General features: G+C 38.4%; 1 protein-coding gene across 3 annotated transcripts in view; it reads right to left on the bottom strand.

The window, feature by feature from the left end:
• alcama (activated leukocyte cell adhesion molecule a) overlaps positions 1–19,245 on the bottom strand; it is a 334,175-nt gene that overhangs the window by 297,139 nt on the left and 17,791 nt on the right. Inside the window, exons 5-15 of one of the 3 annotated variants that reach the window (XR_014876328.1) lie at positions 17,857–17,944; positions 17,340–17,510; positions 15,406–15,530; positions 14,158–14,290; positions 11,583–11,695; positions 11,066–11,189; positions 10,566–10,690; positions 7,354–7,483; positions 5,302–5,413; positions 5,117–5,213; positions 1,157–2,374 (exon numbers count right to left, since the gene is read on the bottom strand). Coding sequence is in view for 2 of the 3 variants with exons in the window: in XM_085173845.1 (XP_085029971.1) it covers positions 5,135–5,213; positions 5,302–5,413; positions 7,354–7,483; positions 10,566–10,690; positions 11,066–11,189; positions 11,583–11,695; positions 14,158–14,290; positions 15,406–15,530; positions 17,340–17,510; positions 17,857–17,944 (1,200 nt within the window). In the remaining variant the exon portion in view is untranslated. Of the gene's footprint in view, positions 1–281; positions 2,375–5,116; positions 5,214–5,301; positions 5,414–7,353; positions 7,484–10,565; positions 10,691–11,065; positions 11,190–11,582; positions 11,696–14,157; positions 14,291–15,405; positions 15,531–17,339; positions 17,511–17,856; positions 17,945–19,245 lie in introns of those variants that run through there. The other 2 variants (XM_085173845.1, XM_085173846.1) reach the window with 2 other exon arrangements.

Genomic DNA, 19,245 nt, shown 5'->3' with positions numbered 1-19,245 from the left:
CAAGTTAAAATCCTCCTCCATCAAGAATTAATAGTTTATTGTCACATACACTGGAAAACAGTGGTTACGCTCAGCAATGAAATTCTTACTTGCTAGTTCACTTCAAATGGGAAAATATATATAACTAAATATAAATAACTGAACTAAATGAAAATAAAAATAATTATACACATAGAAAAAGAAAAAAAAATAAGGAAGTACATGCAAGATGACTGAGCCGGGTCTAGCCCACACTGCTGAGGCAGTGAATTCTGAGGCTGCATTTGGCTGTAGTTCTCATCTTTTCCCCCTCCAGTGTTCAGTTGCTGTCCCCACCTTCAGTCCAAATCTGTTCTGATTTGAGCCAAGACCCAGTTGGGTCCAAGTCTGCAAAAAATAGGCTAATTCAAACTAAAAGCATACTTTGGGGTGTCCGTGGAAGTAGGTCATCTCCTAATTGGAAGAGTTATGGTTCGATCCCAGGCTGCTACATTTCATTACATGAACTATTTGCTTAATACAGAAAATAAGGACACATTAAACAGTAGGTTTACAATGCCTTCACACAGTAAAATAAATAAATACATTGGCTAAACAGAATAAAACAAAACTGAATGAAGCAAAACAAAATAAGACTTGAAACCTCTTTATTTACACAGGCCTACAAGTCTTATTTTGAATTTACACACAGATGTAACTGATCAGGTGAGCAGGTAGCTTGTTCCAAAGAAGAGGACCCCAGTACCTAAAAGCACCTTAAGCATACTCAGATCTGATTCTGGAAACAGTTAAATGATCTGAACCTGGTGACCTAAGAGGTCTGACTGGGTTAGAGATATACTGGATGCCCAAACCACTGAGAGCTTTGTGAAGTAATAGAATAATTAAGTAATCACATGAATAGTAACCTTATTCATGGCATTATCAAAATTGAGATCACTGTCCAAAATTATGCCAAGGTTCCACAACAAATTTGGATCCAGAAAAACCTGAATTTTCTGTTGTTTTTATGCAGCACATTCAGTGTATAATGGCCTTCAGACTGTGGATGTGGTTCTTAGAGTATTTAAAAGTAGAATGAAAGGCAGAGCCTTCAGTTTTCAGGCCCCTCTTCTATGGAACCAGTTTGGATTCAGGAGACAGATGCTTTCTCTACTTTTAAGATTAGGCTTCAAACTTTCCTTTTTGTAAAGCATATAGTTAGGGCTGGATCTGAGGCCTCAGACTGCAATAGGTCTAGGTTGCTGGGGAATTCCCATTATGCACATAGTGTTTCCTCTTCAGTCACCTTTTTTATTCACTGTGTGTTAATACACACCTCTGCATTTAATTTTTAGTTATTAGTAATTTCTGACTCTCTTCATAGCATTTATCCTGTCGCCTCCCTTCACCCCCAACCAGTTCTGGCAGATGGTCGCCCCTCCCTGAGCCTGGTTCGGCTGGAGGTTTCTGAATGTTAAAAGGTAGTTTTTCCTTCCCACTGTCACCAGAACGCTTGCTTGCCAGAGTGGAGAGAGCCGTTTATCATATTTAGAAAATGATTTAATCACACTCATTTACTGAAGGGAATTCAGTTAGCATGGTTTTGGAGGGATAAAATACTTCATCAGTGGATGGAAAAAAAAAAGCAGAATTAGACTGGTTATCGTTGATCACTTGGGAGACATAGGATTTTCTGGTTAATTTAATTATTCTAGCAGTATAGCGCATTTTTATAGATTTCTAAATTAATTAATTTGTAGTTTATTTTCTCTCAACTCTCCTGCAGTGTTTTTTGCCATCTTTCACTATTTTTCCAGGGTGCTTTTGGTGGACCATATATATTAATAGTTTTTACAGGAGCAATAGTCTCAATAACTTGAGCAATTGTATTAGAGAAGTTGTCCATCATTTCATCACAGGATAACAGGAATGGTAATGTACACTTTGAAAATTCCCTGATGAATGTATCAGCTGTGCTGACATGCCGCTTATTGATGAATTAATTTGTGTTTTTGTTTTGACAGATGAACAATTGCAGGGAGTGACAGAAGTATTGGTGGGTTGACACAGGGTGGGTTTTTCCAGGGAGTCCAGCAGCAGTTCATTCTCCCATCTTTGGTAAAGGATGGAAATCCAACTTTCCATTTTCTGGCTGAGCTGAAAAATATCCAGAGCTAGTCAATTGTAGCGGGTCTCTTTAGTGGTATCCTTCTGAAACCATTTATGGGTAGGTAGCAACCAAAGGAGAAATCCATAGAGCAGAAGGACACCAACAGGTGTTCTGTTGGTGTTGGGCTGGTTGTCAGAATTCAATTGTTCAAACAAAAGTAGGCAGAAACAAATAGTTTTATAGTATAAACAAAGTTTCAAGCTCACAGCAGATGACCAGTTGGTAGTGTCGTGCAGCAATAACCTAAAGTAATGGGAGAAACGTGTCAAGCCAGCCAAAACTGAAATATGATGAACATGTATTTTAGTAATGATGACTGCAAATGATGTAGAGGTACATCAAAATTTATATTTGTCTGCACAGATCCACAAAAAAAGTAGAAGCTTACACACAGAAGCTTAGTTGACAGAAGAATATCCAACCGATTTACACAGACAACAGTAAGACATCATTTCTTTACTGCAGCTTTCCTGTCACTCTTTTTCTCACTTAGGCACAGGAGGATGCTAATGCTACCAACACTTTTTCCAAACTCACAGTCTTAGAGAGCACAACAGTGAAAGGATTTGATTTAAATCCCTATTGTGGACAATGACTCACAGACGTAGAGCTATCTAAACCAGAAGTTCCAATATGAGACACAACCAATCATGGCAGACCGCCCCTCCATGAGCCTGGTTCTGCCGGAGATGCCTTCTTGTTAAAAGGGAGTTTTTCCTTCCCACTTTTGCAAAAGTGCTTACTCATCTGAATGTAATATTTTTACAGGGAATATTAAATATATATTTAATATTATATCAATTTATTTTAGTTAGTACTTAAACTGAATTGAATTTAACATATCACAAGGATGGACTGAGGTCTGATTCAGCAAATCCAGATTTATATAAGTATTTTGTTTTGCTGAATCAGATCTAACCTCTGAAAGCAAACAAATATTCAAACGCTTCTGATCAGTTCAGTCTCTTTTTTTTGTAACTACTCAGCAGTCAGAGAAACATTTAGAACCAAGATCTAAACTACAAACATACCAACATAGCAATTCTAAAAATAATAGTTTTTGAGAAAAGAAAGTATTTTTATTGGCACACAACAGCAGCATTATTTTAGAAAGAAATTACTAAGGTCAGTATGATTAATCCTTCCTGATTTAAAAAAAATGTTTTATTGAGCCATAGCACAAGCCACTGCTGTGATATATGCACTGTGTATTGTTGTGTGACCAAGGTTTCTGCATCTAGAAGAGCTAGATTAGTTATTTTTCAGTATGTATTGTAAATATTGTAACTTTATTTATTTATTTTTTTTAAATGAGCCCCCAGTGCAACACGAAGAGGGCACCGCAGACCACAACCCTAAAGGGAGCAGGCCAGCAACCATGCCCAGGTAGCTGCCTTGGAGCCAGTAAGCACCATGTCCAGCAATAAAAACCTGCAACATTTGTCTCTCCAGACTCCCTTAAGGCAGTGTCAGAGAGGAGCATGTTCAGTGAGGGACTGAGATTACCCAAATCCACTGAGCGGCGACTCCATCTAATTCACAGTACACAGTGCAATAGTTACATGCGTTTTCTTTACAGTGAAAATAAGAAAATAAAATGTCAATCTATATTAATTGACATGTATAATTCTTTGTAATTTTCTGGATATTTATAATTGAGCTATGTGTATACATTAGAGCTATTTCTCATAACTTTGTAATATATTGTATTATTTAATTTAATGCAGTCTAATTTTCTTGAAGACACTGTAACCACATAATGTCCTTAGGGATTAATTGTTTTTGAGGAAGCAGATATTTTCTCCAATGTGTTTCTCCAATCAGAACAGGCAATCAGATTAATTTATTAATCCCTAAGGAAAGACAATAAGAACAGTAACAGACTGAATATTTAACTCTAAACTGTACTCTTAGTCTGTAAGTTCATTTGTAAAGTTTGTTTTTTTTCCCAGTTCACAAGGACAGTTTCTTAGCGATGCAAAAGACAGTAAGGACTATATATGATGTATTTTATTCCATATCTAATTCACTTATGTCACCTATGACACACACCTTGGGAGGGTGGGATACAGCAACTAACCCGTGTGAATAGGTCTTCACATATAAACCTCTGAACATGTATACAAGACCACATAGCAAGCACATAGTTCTTAATAGAGTTGGCTGTGCAGTGGATCTGTAATCCTTTGTCCTTGATAATGTAAACAAAACTGCTAATCTTATCAAGGTGGAAGGAATCATTAGGAATTTTTATTTTATTAGTCCTTTATTTATCTAGGTAAAAAAAATCTCATTGAGATTGAAAATTTCATTTTTCAAGAGAGAGGGATATGTTAACATTTTGAAAGAAACCTAAAGCAGTCAGTAGCAAAACTGGGTCCTGGTCATTGTTTTTTTTCTAACACAACAACGACTGAAAACGTACGTCGCTCCTACTGAAGAACTACATCCAGAAGACCAAAGCTAATGTTTCTGTCTAGCCTGCACAAAGCTGCTACTTGAATCCCATTAAAAGTCTGAACCAAGGTCCGCTATGCAAGAACATCAAATGTGGAGGAGCTTGAGAAATTCAAAGCAGAACAGCCTGGGATTGCTCAGGAGACATGTGTGAGACTTGGTGAAAACTGCAAATGACTGCACGGTGTTAGCAGTCAGAAAGGACCTAACTATGAACATAAGGGAGGCTTATAATTTTGACCCAGGTAGTTTCTCACTTTCATGAAAAGTAAAATATGTAAGCATCCAAAATAAAACTAGGGTGTTTGCAAAAGCCTGTTTAAAATTCCTTGCTCAGTTTAGCAGCACTTGGGAAATTTTCAAAAGCTATTTGTCCATCATCCACCTCCTATGATAAAATGATAGGGCAGATGGCCAAACAGAGAAACCTAAAGAAATGAGACATGGAATGGAATTGTACTAGGTTTTAATTTAACCATTTACCTTTAAAACTGACTGCACATGTGCTTTCCACAACCAAATGCTTACCTGTTCAGCTAGTGCCTTTTAAACACAGTCACTGGGCTTTAGTTTCTCGTTTTCATGAGATCTATTCATCATCTCCTTGGTTTTCCAGGTTCCTTGTCTGTGGTGAAAATAGGAATATACAATTATGATGCACCTACAGAATGACTTTGACCCTGCCCTGTGAGTCACTGCACTGTGGGCAATACCTTGATTTCTTACTGCCGAGCCAGCAGATGAGTCCCACTATAATACCAACTAGGACGAGCCCTGCCACAACACCCCCTATGAGCTTTGCTTGGTCCTGATCTTCTCGAGATCCTGTAAACACAGCACCAAACAGCTTCAGCTTAAAATGATCATATTCCCACACATACGATCACATGCACACACAAACAAGTTGAGCTGTGATAAAACTACATAATGTGTCTTCTTTAGCATATTCACAATGATTCTGGAACTACAGAGATCCTCTTTGCTCAAGCAATGCAATTTTATCAGCTAGGTCTACTGTTTTATGCAATGCTTATAATTCTGAGATTTGTTCACATTTACTTTAGTGACATGAAACAATCTGTTTAGATTGCAAGACGGCAATAATGGCAGTGCACAGTGGAATGTTGCATTTCATAACACCAAAGCACTAAAGCCTAAAGATGCATTATATATTAAGGGAATAATGAATAGAAAAGAATAGGCATCTCATAATATAACCAGCAACACAGTGCAGTAGTTAGCACTGCCGCAGTTAGCACTGTTGCCTCATAGCATGTAGGCCCTGAATTCAAATCCTTCTGCCATAGCCAAAAGCGATGGGATAGTTAATTTGCTATTTTAAACTGGCCATAAGCATGAATGGTTGTCTCTCTTTCTGTGATTGACTGGACACCTGTTTACCCTTTGCCCTATAATACATGTGACAAGGACCCCCTTGACCCTAAATTGGATGAGTTGGAAAAAGTGGATTAATATAGCAGTTTCATAAAGGATTCAGTCACTGCCTCTCTCCACGTCCCCACCAGATAATTTCTGTTGTGTTACAGACCGTAGCATAGCTGTTTTTTCTGCAGACTGACCTTTTTTATATATATATTTTATATTCTATTTATAAGTGTGGAATGTACATTATTAATCAGTATAGGGTAACCTTACCTTTTTTTTTAACCTCTGGCAGTTCACCACTTACTTTTGTACCATTTCACACTAGTCTTTGGACTTGAACGACTTGAATTGCAATAAGTAACTAGAAAAATGAGGTTGTTCTAAAACTTGTGACCATAGCTTCACAGATAGTGTTACATCTAGTCAGTTTATTTTCAGAGCAGGTCTCAATGGTGTAAATTAGCATTTATAAATTTTGTGTTTCATGTACATGTTTAAAACACATTCCTGATAATGCCTGGGCATGGTTCCCAGGCCCAGGCATAATCACAGAACCCAGATCGAGCAGTTAAATTTGCAATTATGTATAATTTCTTATGTATTTTTTGTGAAATAAACATAATTTCAAGAAAGTCAAATTAAGTAATAGGAAATCAAAGATTTTTCCACTAATTGAATGGCAAGTTTTATATAAACACATTCTGTAGTAGTTTAAATCAGCAAATAACTACGGTTGATAACAGATCTAAATAACTTGTAGAAATTTACATTTAAATAAAGGAATTGACCATACTCTCAAAGAAAGGAAAACATTAAAGTTTCACATTGAAAGACATGGGTGGTGCAAATAAAAATACAACTTTAAATATTTAATGCATAAGATAGATAACAAAATTGTAGAATGTTTTGCAGCTGTATTAATATTTTCCAATCAATCATATTTGTTTTTGATTGTTAATCGAATATTTTCTTGAATATATCTATTGACTTTTCAGGTCTTTTATTTCTTGTATATAGATATAGCTTCATAATTAGACAATAAGAACATTAAATCTGATGTCTTGTATTCATTACAAAAGGTATAGTTTGAAATACACTACTTTTGATTAAGAAGCACATCACACATCAGTAAGAGATCAGGACCAGCTTGAATTTTAGCTGGTATTGGATCATAAATGCTGCCTAATTAGGCTAGTACAGACTAATTGATTCTCTTCAAGCAGCATTACAGTACTGGAATTTAAAAGATGTTGAGAAGATGCCTGTTCAAACCTGTTTGACTTTAGTTATCCACTGCACAGAATTATGACACTTCTCTCACTCCTCACGTCTGTATAAAATAAAGCCAACCAACTAAGTAGTTCACAGCATTAACTTACCAGAGGAAACACTGATTGTCTCCGCATGTTGTCCCAGGCGGTTACTGACGTTGCAAGTGACAGTCAAGTTCTCCTTGGGGACTATGGTGATTTTATGAATCACTTTGCCATTGATGTAGGAGCTCTCCTCCTGAAGGCACACAGGACACACATTGTATTGGCTTAACTATTCTACAGGATATTTTCTATGTTCTTTGTCAGTTGCATAATGGTGTCATGATGTTAGTTCTCTTCCTTTCAATATATAATATCTCAAAATGTCCTAGGATCCTCATGTCCTTATGCTACACACTGGAAGAAGCGCCCAAGGAAACGGGAAAAGCTGGCTAGTACACTCGCCAGAATCAGGGCTCATCTCTGTGCTTCTAATGGAACTAGACCAGATGAGTATACTATTAGATGGATCCTGCCTGTTGCCCCTAGAGATCCCCCGCGCCCCTGAAAAGGCCTGACCGAGCAACAGGCGCCAGGCCCCGCCAAGTAGCCACCGGGAGTGAGTTGGTACATACCTGAGCGCCCAGCCCCGGACACCAAGAACCACCAATGCACCGACCCCTGAGGGCATCAGTCACCGGCAGGGAGTGTGGTGAGGGGAGATAGGCCTCCACACTTTGGAGGGCTTGGGAGTTCTCAGAGAGGTGGAGTCTAAGACCCGACCTGACATATAGACACAGACAAACAGGCACACACAGACACAAACATGCATTCCCACCCTCATGCACACATATATAAACACTCAGCACTCACCCAACGTAAGGACTGACATAAATGGACATGTACACAATAACACTCCCCAAACATACTCTATACCCCGGGTCCAGGTACCCTCGCCCCCCGAGGGGGAAACGGCACCCAGACCCAAGAGATGTTACCCTTCCCTCCGGGGTGGAGGCAAGCAAACCGTCCCAGGCTCCGCAGCAGCAGGGAGGCCAATCGGACAGCCAACATCTCCTCCCAGCCCCCCCGCCCCGATGGCTAGTAGAGAATGGGGGTGTGTGAAGACCCCATACCTCCCAACAAGGGAGAGCATGGTGCTGCTGCCAGAGAGCAGCAGGTGTTAGCACGGCCCCTCCCGAGAACCCTCAATGTCTACATGGATTTAAAATTGAGAGGTGGGCACCGGTGCCAGAGGTAGGTTTGAATACACAGACCGTCCACTGGACGCCGTTAACGTGCCCACCCTCAAGGCCCTATATATTTGTGTGTGTTATGAGAGTGTAAGTAATGTGGATGTCTAAGTTGTGAGATAACCGCAGAGGAAACTGTACCCACCCCAACATTCAATCATCTCCCAGACTACACAAGACAACAGACACCCAGGTTAAGTTTATTCTCCACCTCTCCTATGTCTCTCCCCCACCTGCAGAGTGGAGTCCTGCAAGGATGGAACAACCTCCCTGCCAGTTGAAGAGCCCCGAGCTCCTCCAGCTTATTCTTCAGCCTCCCTCAGACCTAGTGGTGCTGGTTTAGCTACAGTGTTCAACACCCATTTTCGTTGCCATAAAGCAGTGCAGGATTATTCATTCTCGAGTTTCGAACTCCAGCTTTTTGAGCTACACCTGAATAATCCTGTGCCTTTGCACAATTATAAGCACTTTATCCAAGAGTTTTCAGATTTTATGACCAGAACTTTTCTTAAGTTTGATCAGCACCTAAAAGACGAGCACCTAATGGTTTAATAGTGTGTCAATTTTGTGTCGCATTTCTTGATCCTGGGATAATTAACTTAAGCTGTGAAAGCATCAAGGATTTTCTGATATTTTAAATTAATTTTTAAGTGTACTAAAAATATTTTTGATATTCCTGGCCTTTATATCCAGAGATTAACACTGGCCTTGTTACAGGTTGTTCCCTATCATGTTTTAAAGTGGCTATAGGTGAGCCCCTTTTTAAAAAACACAGTCTGGGCCCAACTGTTCTGGCTAACTACAGGCCAATTTCAAAGCACCCCTTTCTTTCAAAAGTTTTAGAGAAATAGGTCTACTCACAGTTGCAGGCACACCTTCATCTTAATGGGATCTCTGAAATTTTTCAATCTGGTTTTAGATTACTACACGGCACTGAGACAGCACTTTTAGGGGTTTTTAATGATATTTTATTAACTGTGGATTCTGGCAGCCCTGCTGCCCTCTTGTGGTTGGACCTGGCAGCAGCCTTTGACACAGTTGACCATGATATCCTCCTTAAAGGATCTGTTCTTCAGTTGTTTCAGTCATACTTATTTGGAAGGACCTTTTATATGAACATGGCTCAAAATAGCCCCTCTTAATTATGGGTGAATTAAGGGTCAATTTTGGGTCCAGCCTTGTTTGACTGTGTATGTTGTCACTGGGGTCTATTTTTTCATAGTATAACCTTTTATTTTACTGTTTTGCAGATGACTTGAAGAGACTAATTGCCTTAAAGATACTAAAAGTGGATGTCCTTAAATCTTTTAAAACTAAATGAAAACCAAACAGAAATGGTTATTTTTGGCATCTCTGTTAGTAAATATTGACAGTACTCTGGGCCCTTTATCTGCTCATTGTAAGACAAATGTTAAAAACCTTGATGTGTACTTTCATGGTTTCTTTAAACTGTGTAGACAGTTGAGTGCAGTAGTCACTAGTCAAGTAGCTTTACCCATCTCAGACAGCTAGCCAAGGTAAAGTCATACCTTCCAACTAATGTCTCTGAACGTGTTTCGACTACATGTTATCCACTTCAAGGTCTAAACTTAAATCTTGTAGCAACAGAGACTTCTCTGTGGCAGGTCCCAGACTCACAAACACTGGAAAATTTTAAATCTCTACTGAAGACACATTTTTTTGGACTGGCTTCTAGCACATGTTACTTGAACAATTTTTTGTTTGCTTTAATAGCCTCGAGTCATTGTTGTTCTTTGTTGTTTTTATTATCTTATTGTATTTTTCTTTCGATCTTATATTTTTATTGTATCATTGTCATTCATGTGCCTTATTTAGTTCCTTTTTAGTTTGTAAAGCACTTTGTGCAGCACAAACTTTTGGAAATGTGCTATATAAATAAATCTGACAGTAAACCCATCCAGCAAAATCATTCTGGTAGGAGTTCATACATGCTATTTTTCTATTCCTTTTTATCTTACAGCTGCATACACTGGAGCAGCCAGGGATCGACCCACCCTCTGATACCCTCTCCACTGTCTAACTGGACATGTGCTTAAGGTACTAAAACACAATGACAACACTTACCTTTATTGGGTTATTGATGCTCCACTGGAACTGGGGTTTTGGTACTCCTTCAGCTTCACAGGTTAGGACTGTGTCTTTGCCATCAGCAGCACGATATTTAGTAAGGCTGGTGATCCGAGGCTTTCCTGATACAAGCACATTATTTTTCTTTTTTACATTATTATCTTTGGCATCAGACCATGCAACATCATTGAATTTACAAAATATTACAACATATAGTTTTTTTTTCAGACATCCAAACTAAACATTGTTGAGTTGTTATGCCCTTGTAAATCTTACAGTGAAGGTGCATCGGGTATAAAGTTCAAGAGAATTTATGAAAGAAGCCTCAAGGCTATAAGTTCAGTGACAATAACATCAACAGCAGACTGGGATCGAACCACCAACCCTCTAGTTAGTAGGTGACCTGAGCTACAGCGACCCCAGTATTGTGTATTAAAATATGAAGCCAAGTGGTCCTGCCAAGTATCAATGTGTGTGAAGACTGAATTCTTCCTCACCTTCTATGACTAGTTGAAAGCTCTGACGTCGTGTCAGACCAGTCAGTGAAACTTCACAGACGTAGTCTCCAGCATCGGCAAAGGTCAAATTACTAAACTCTGGTCTCTTCACCATCTTTCCATTCTGCAAAGCAGCATCACATACAGTCAGTGTTTTAATAATCTGGACCTTTAACTCTTATGTAAGTGAAACAGCAAAATATACATTTGCTTATCACCAAATTTGGTTAAGTTTTACTTATTCAGCTGCCTTTGCATGTGGCCCTACGAAGGACAGGTAATAGATATGTAAATCAGATGATGTCAAATAGTTCTCTACTCTTTAGCCACTGCTCTTGTTCAAGGTCACAGGAATGTTAGCTTAAGTGGAAATTCAATATCATGAAGCTAACATGGAGTTTATACAGCCATATTACACAAAGACACAAAATGTCTTCTTTTCTTGCAAACAATTTCATTTACTTTAATATTTTAAATGCCTCTTTTCTGAAAAACAATGTATTCACACAGTCCTTACCTTTTTCCATAACTCTTTAGCATCACCTGAGGTACTCTTCTCTATCTTCACAGACAGGGTTTCCCCAACGTTCTTCACAACCTCTCCAGTGGGACTCAGACTTAGGTCCAGGTCTGGCAACACATACAACAGGAAAAAAAAAAGAAAAAAGAGTCAAGTAAGTTCAATTCTGTTAATTTTTAAAATTTTATTTCTTTACTGTTTATTTATTGTTTTATCACGGTAAAGCACTTGTTGTTCTTTAGTGTGATAGCACAGTGTTTCATTCATTTTGGCCATTTTAGGTCAAAGGAAAAAACTGCCATTGATTCAGTGTGTTGGCTCTCACTGCGGTAAAGTGTCATTTTCTGTTCCTGTTACCTGTTTTCTGAAAACTTATAGATGACGTCTATTTCACAGTGTAATCATCCTGTGCTATCCAAAACACACTCTCTATTTATTCACCTTCTAATTATATTCACAGTATTCATTCACCGTGTCGCCATTTGCCAACTTTCTCTTAAGCATTCACATGATTGTTATCCTGCTGCACATTTTTGGCACTTAACTACTTCCACATACTTTGTGCTACAAAAAAAGTTCTGATACCAAAATGTTCAGCTTCCTCTGGTGAGGTGTGCTGTTACTTTTTTTTGTAACTTTTAAACTTCTTATGATTTTTTTTTTAAAATCAAATCCTCTTCAAACTCACCCTACATTGAAACTTAACTACTTCAGCATACTTTGAGCTAGAGAAAAACGCAAAACTTTTAATGGGCCCCAAGACCTTTAACTTTTCAGGTATTACTCAGTGTTTTCATATCTTTTACGGTTTTCAAACAGTAACAGTAAACAGAATGTTCCCACTACTGCATGTTGACATTACCAACTGTAAAGACTGAGGCTGGAGAATAGTCTGAAAAACTGTTGTCCTCTTTCATCCAGTGTCATCCTCACTGAGATAAGATTTATGGTTCTCCCTAAGAAATGTCACCGAAGCGCAGCCTCCCCCATCCACCTTGCCCATAGAGGACAATGTTAAAACGGCACCAAAAACTTCAGCTGTGTCTGTTTTTACACCTCAGTATAATAAACTCTATAAACATGAAAATTGAGAAAATTGTGTAGATTGGAAATTGCTGCTGCTCAAGACACATCACATCACAAATCACTGCTCAGATGCCCAGAAACAGACGGTTGCCACATGAAAACTGTAGGTCCCAGTGACAAACTTTGATATCACAATGTCTGACAATCCTCTGCTGGGGGCTCAGCTTTTATCTCTTCTATGAGCACTATCATTGTTGTCAAAGATGTCTGATAAATCATTGACTAACAAATACAAATCGATCTGGCCACACCGTAGACAAATTGCTTATTACTGAACAGCAGATATACTGATCATAACATTCTGTCTACTAACAGGTGACATGCATAACAGTGGCACCTGTTAGTGGGCGGGATATATTAGGGGGAAAGTGAACACCTCAAATTTGTGTTAGAAGCAGGAAAAATGGGCAAGCATAAGGATTTGAGTGAGTTTGACAAAGGCCACAGTGTGATCTTAGACAACTAGGTCAAAGCCTCTCCACAATGGTGTTCTTGATCTGCAAGGGTCTGTATCTATCAAAAGTGTTCCAAGAAAGGAATCGTGGTGAGCCAGCAACAGGGTCAAATGTGGCCAAGGAGTACTGATGCACGTGGGGAGCAAAGACTAATCCATGTAGCTTGTCCAGCAGACAAGCTACTGCTTGTCCAGCAGACAAGCTACTGCTTGTCCAGCAGACAAGCTACTGCTTGTCCAGCAGACAAGCTACTATAGCCCAAACTGCTGAAAAACTTCATTCTGGTTCTAAACCAGTTAGGGTTATGTCCACCGCCTAAAGCACCAACAATGGGCACGTGAGCATCAGAAATGGACAATGGAGCAAAGGAAGAAGGTGGCAAGATCTGATGATTCATATTTTCTTTTGCATCACATGGACGGCTGGGTGTGTGGGGTAATAATAGGATAATAATAATGATACAATAATAACACTAGAATAACATATTCATACTCATTCAGTGTAATTAATCAGTGATGATTAAGTATGTCTGTAGATTAAGCTAATTTGTACCTCTGAATAGTTTAAATTTATGGATATTATTTTAGCTGGAAACATAGTTAAAAAAAACACAACCCAAAAGCATCAGTAAATGCTCCTTGGTGCCTGCCAACTAGCTAGCCAGGCCAACATGACATTGACAACATTGCTCATGTATAGATGTTGTTTTATTCATGTCTGAGGTCCTTGCCCTTTGCCACTTTTGCTTACTCATTGTCAGAAATTTCCAGTTAGTTCTCCTGCTCTCTGCCTGATACTACACACTGTCTCCCTGCCATGCTGAGTTCTAAAAATTTAAATCTGATTACCATTATTCTGCTCGTATGACTTCATTTACCGTGAATAAAAGTGCCTTGTTATAAACAGGAATTAAAAAATGTTCACTCCAGGTGGGAAACATTATATTTTGTTTGTTCTGCCACAGTCATTTGTCCTTGGTCCTTTGTTATGTTATAGTATGCTTTAGCTCTGGTTATGTCATAAGTACTCACAACTAACAACAATGTTCTGGGAGGCCTCCACTTTCTCGTTGTCAACCAGTGAGCATTTGTATTCACCCGTATCCTTTCTGTTGATGGCAGTTACAGTGTAGTTGTCCGAATTTTCAACCAGCACTTTCGTGCCCTGGTGAAGAGCAGGAGTTAAGAGAAATACCATTAGTAAAAAAAAAAAAAAAAACAGACAAAAAGACAAGAATAACTAGAAGTACCACATACACTCACGGGGCACTTCATTAGTTGGACCTTGACAGTATCAGGTTGGACCACAGAAAAGCCTTAATCATCATAAAGGAATGGCCATAGTGTGCAAAACTACTCAACTAGGCTGTGGCATTTGAAAGATGCTCAATTTGCTATTAAGGGGCCAAAAGTGTACCAAGACAATATCCCCCTATTATGCCACCACAACTAGCCTGAACAGTTGATACTGTTCTGTTTCAAGGTTTGTAGTGTTGCACTTTCAGAAATGCTCTTTTGCATTGCACATTGGTTACAATAAGTGGTTATTTGAGTTTCTGTTGCCTTCTATCAGCTTGAAGCATTCTGGCCATCCTCTAACCTGTGGTATCAACACAGAATCTTCACACAGACATTTGCTGCCATTTGTTGCTCACTGTGTACTTTCTCTTTTTTAGACCATCCTCTGTAAATTCTAGAGATGGCTTTGTGGGAAAATTACAGTGCTGCTGAACTACTTAGACCAGCCTTTTTGGCACCATCAAACGCCACATTCAAGGACACTTTTTAACCATCTTTCTTCCCCATGTTGACGCTTGGTTTAAACATGAGCAAGTCGTCTTGATCATAACTACATGCTTAAATACATTAGGTTGCTGCTGTAAAATTAGCTGATTAGTTATTAGTCTTAATAAGTAGCTGAACAGATGTGATAAAGTGGTCAGTGACTGCATATTAAGCATGCATTAAGTACAATATGTGTCAACCAGTCAAGCTGCAGTTTACATTTATGTCTGTCAAGATTTTTATAACACCAGTAAAAGCTCTAAATTTGAATTTATCAAGTGGGTAAATAATGTGGCATCATCAGTTACATGTGGTCAAAAAATGATCTAACCAAAACTCCACCTGAGATCATCACGTTTTGGGAGGTCCTCTGACCACCAAAACCTGAAAATCTTGTGTTCTACGCGAACATAAGTGCCAAGTCTCTTTTGACCGTTTGGTGGATCAAGAAACATTTTTACTCATCTGCAAGATAAACAATGGGATCTGGCTCACCTTAATATGAAAAAAGAAGGATCTAGGTGGAGGGTTGCCATCAGCAGTACACTTTAGTGTCACATTATCTCCTTCTATAATGGGCGGCTGTGACATAATCTGGAGAGTAACCTGCTCCGATGGATCTGTAAATATGAAATATTATTCAAAGACACCTCCAACTGACGAATAGATAACTCTCAAACTGGCTCAACTCATTTAATTGGTATAAAATAAATTTATTATTATTATTGTTATTATTATATGACTGATCAGTACTTTATCTACTGAGCGATAGGTATGAATTGAAAGCAATTCACAAACATAAAATTCTCCCATGATGTAGTCCCAGCAAGGACTTAATTATCCAACAGCCCCCTTCCATCTAATCTAACATTCCAGTAACAGAAAAGACAGGAGAGGTGAGAAATTCAGTAATTAGGATTAATCTGTGGCTAAACTGAAAGTAACTTGAACATGGCAGCTATACACTGGTCAAAAGTTTTAGAAAACCCCATTTTTTCAATTTTTTTTATTTTTATTATGCAGTTTAATGTCTCATTGCACGCTGAAATGAAAGCATAGTAAAACTAAACAATTTCAGTGGAAAAAGAAATCATGGAATCAATTTATAGACCAAAATATATTCTAACTTTGGAGTCATAAAAGTAGCCACCTTTGGCACATATAACAGCTGAACAGACCAGTGGCATTCTTTCTACAATAGAATCAAATATTCTTCAGAAAGTTCTTTCCATAACTGTTGCAGACATTCCCATAAATGTGTGGCACTTGTAGGTTGCTGTGCTTTCACCCTTCTGTCCAGTTCATCCCAAACTAGCTTGATGGGGTTTAAGTCTGTAGACTGTGCTGGTCACTCCATGTTTTCAAGCTTACCATCTGGTTCGTTTTCCTGAGGTAGTTCTGGCATAGCTTGGACTTAAGTTTTGGGTCATTATCTTGCTGTAGGATGAACCACTGACCAACTAGGTGCACACCAGAGGGTATTTCATGGCACTGCATAATGCTGTGGTAGCTGTTTTGGTTCAGGGTGCCTCTCACTCTGTACAAGTCACTGAACCTGGATCCAGGAAAACAGCCCCAGACCATCACACTTCCTTCTCCATGTTTGACAGTCCTTTCACCTATTCGAAGGCATACAAAGATCCTGCATGATGAACCGAAGATTTTAAATTCTGATTCATCGGTCCATAATACCTTCTTCCAGTCTTCAGTAGTCCAATGGTGGTGTTTCATGGCCCAGGCAAGTCTCTTTGTCTTATTCTGATGTCTTAGCAATGGCTTTCTTGCTGTAACTCGTCCAGTCAAACCTGCAGCTCGAAGTCTTCTCTTCACAGTTGAAACTGAGACTTGCTTACTACGACCACCATTACATTATATTATACTATTATATAACAATTTAAATAATAAATAATGTATTTTTTTTATCCTCTGGCAGTTCTCTACTTACCTTTTTTTACCATTTTAATTGGGCTTGATCGACTTGCATTGTGATAAATAACTGGAAAAAATTGGAGTGTTCTAAAACTTTTGACTGGTAGTGTATATAATAAAAAATATATATTAAGACAGAAAACGTCCCTGAAATGCAAAGAATTTTACATTTCCTCTTGTCAGATTTTAAAATTTACAGTTTGGTCTGCTGCAGTGAGAGAGCCCCTGTTCCACACCTTTGAAGGGAATCTCTAAAAAACATGGTGCATGAGTTGAAGCATGCAGTTTTACACACTACGGAATTTCTTCCAAAATTTTCATTGGATCTTATCTAACAGCAATTAAAGCATTTTAGCCATTTATTCCCTAAAAACCTTAAGCATACAAGTATTAAAATTACTTTGTGGCAATGTAGCTCTATATGATAAGATGGAAAAAACAGATTTCATATAGTTGTAGTACAGTGATACAGACAGATGTCAGCACTGCCTTCCACTCACAGTGAATGGGAAAAGGTTCCAGCTCAGTCTCCTGATTAATCAGTGTGTGTGTGGCTTCACAGGCAAAGATTGCATCAGCATCCTCTTTGGTGGCTGCATATTGGAGGGTGGAGAGCATGGTGGATAGGCCTGTGTCAGGATCCAGCTTCAAGTGGTTAGTGATCACAACAGCTGCAAAGGCAAGATGACAACCACACCAGACACATGTACACACACAGATTTCGTCAGCTGTTACTATTCCAACATTGATTTGATTTAGACAATGAAAGTCAAGGACTTTCCTATTAATCATAATCAGAATACTTTATTAATCCCTAAGGAAATTATGTAACATTTATGTAATAATTATAATGTATTACTGTGGTCCTTCTGACAAGTAAGCAATGAATTTTATCATATATCGTTTTAGCTATTCTCTTGAATAAATATGATGCCCTCTAGAGGGATCTCTATGACAGCAACTTCCCCAGTGTGACTGGATAGTTTACAGGTGACCGTAAGGGAAGAAATGCATTACATTTTTGATCATCTTTCAAAAGTTGTCCATTTTTTCTCCACTTGATAGTGGCTGGAGGGTTTGCTTCTGCTACAACACATGTTCCAACCTAAAAATGAAAGAAAACAAAACATAAACAATTATACACCAACTTGCATTTTTGTCACACTTAAAGGTTTTAGATCATTAACATCCCACAGATATGTCATATGTCAAGTACAGCAATTTTAACAACTGCTGACATTTACTTGGACTCTCTGATTGATCTTTCTGACTTCTTAGGAGTGGATGTGATTCATCACACAGCCACTCCTGGGAAGATTCACCAGTGTTCTAGGTTTTCCCATTGTGAATAATAATCTCTGCGGTTTACTGGAGTCGCAAAGCCTTAGAAATGGCTTTGTAACCCTTTCCAAACTGATAAATGTTAATAACTTTGTTATCACAGGTTTCTTTAGATTGAGATTGATCTTTTCATTTACTTAAATTTGTCAGAAAAGTTGTAAGTTGCTACTTAAGTGATTTCTTGATGCAACTGGTATGAAAAAAAAAAAAACTACTTAAAGCATAAAAGACATTATTCCAAAATATATTTCCTTCCTACTGCTGCAATCATGGTGGTCGGAGCTAAAAGTAGAACATGGTTAAGTTCAAGTAAAACATCAAACTTTTAACTACATAATTTCTAGAAGTTAAATGTTATCTAGATAAACAAAAATATCTGAGCTGCAGTGACCCTTCCTCTTCAAGGACAAGTGGACCAAAGCTATACCAGCAAAATGCAGCATACATATCCAACAGAAAGTGTGATTGTAGGGGCCAAGTTTTCCATCTTTCTTATTTTTCCTTCAGTTTATTTTCCTTTCATTAGTCACATCTTATGTAACGTACACATTCAATACTGCTTGGAATTTCTTTTTTCCCCCTACTTCAGTTGTTTATACTATTTGCTATGAAAGTTTCCTCATCTCGGCTTAAAAACAATTACTACTTAATGCCTGCAGAACGGGGTGTTCATTGCTGGGTAGGTGCAGATGGTAGCATGAAACTTTGCACACCAATTTTGGTGTCTCATGTGTCGCACAACACGATCTTTGTGGTGTGTTGGCTAATTGTGCACATCTTGATTTTTTTAACCTCACATGTTGTGCTGCGGCCTCCGCAGCTGGGCTGAAGACAGGAGTATACAATTGTTTCAGTTTTTACTACCATTTTAATGATAATACAGCACAGGAGCACAGGAATATACAGATATGCAAAGGGAGATGTTAAAACAGTTAAAACTGTTAAAACTTGCAGAAAAACCAATCAACCAAACAAAAACAAAAAAAACACTCTACAAAGTCTTCGCTTCTAGTTTTGACTATAGTCCTCTTATACTAGCCCTTATGTAGCTGTATTGTCTAAGTC

Source organism: Neolamprologus multifasciatus, chromosome 10, assembly GCF_963576455.1.
Source record: "Neolamprologus multifasciatus chromosome 10, fNeoMul1.2, whole genome shotgun sequence".
Taxonomy (NCBI): domain Eukaryota; kingdom Metazoa; phylum Chordata; class Actinopteri; order Cichliformes; family Cichlidae; genus Neolamprologus; species Neolamprologus multifasciatus.
This window is presented reverse-complemented; position numbering and strand designations above follow the sequence as displayed.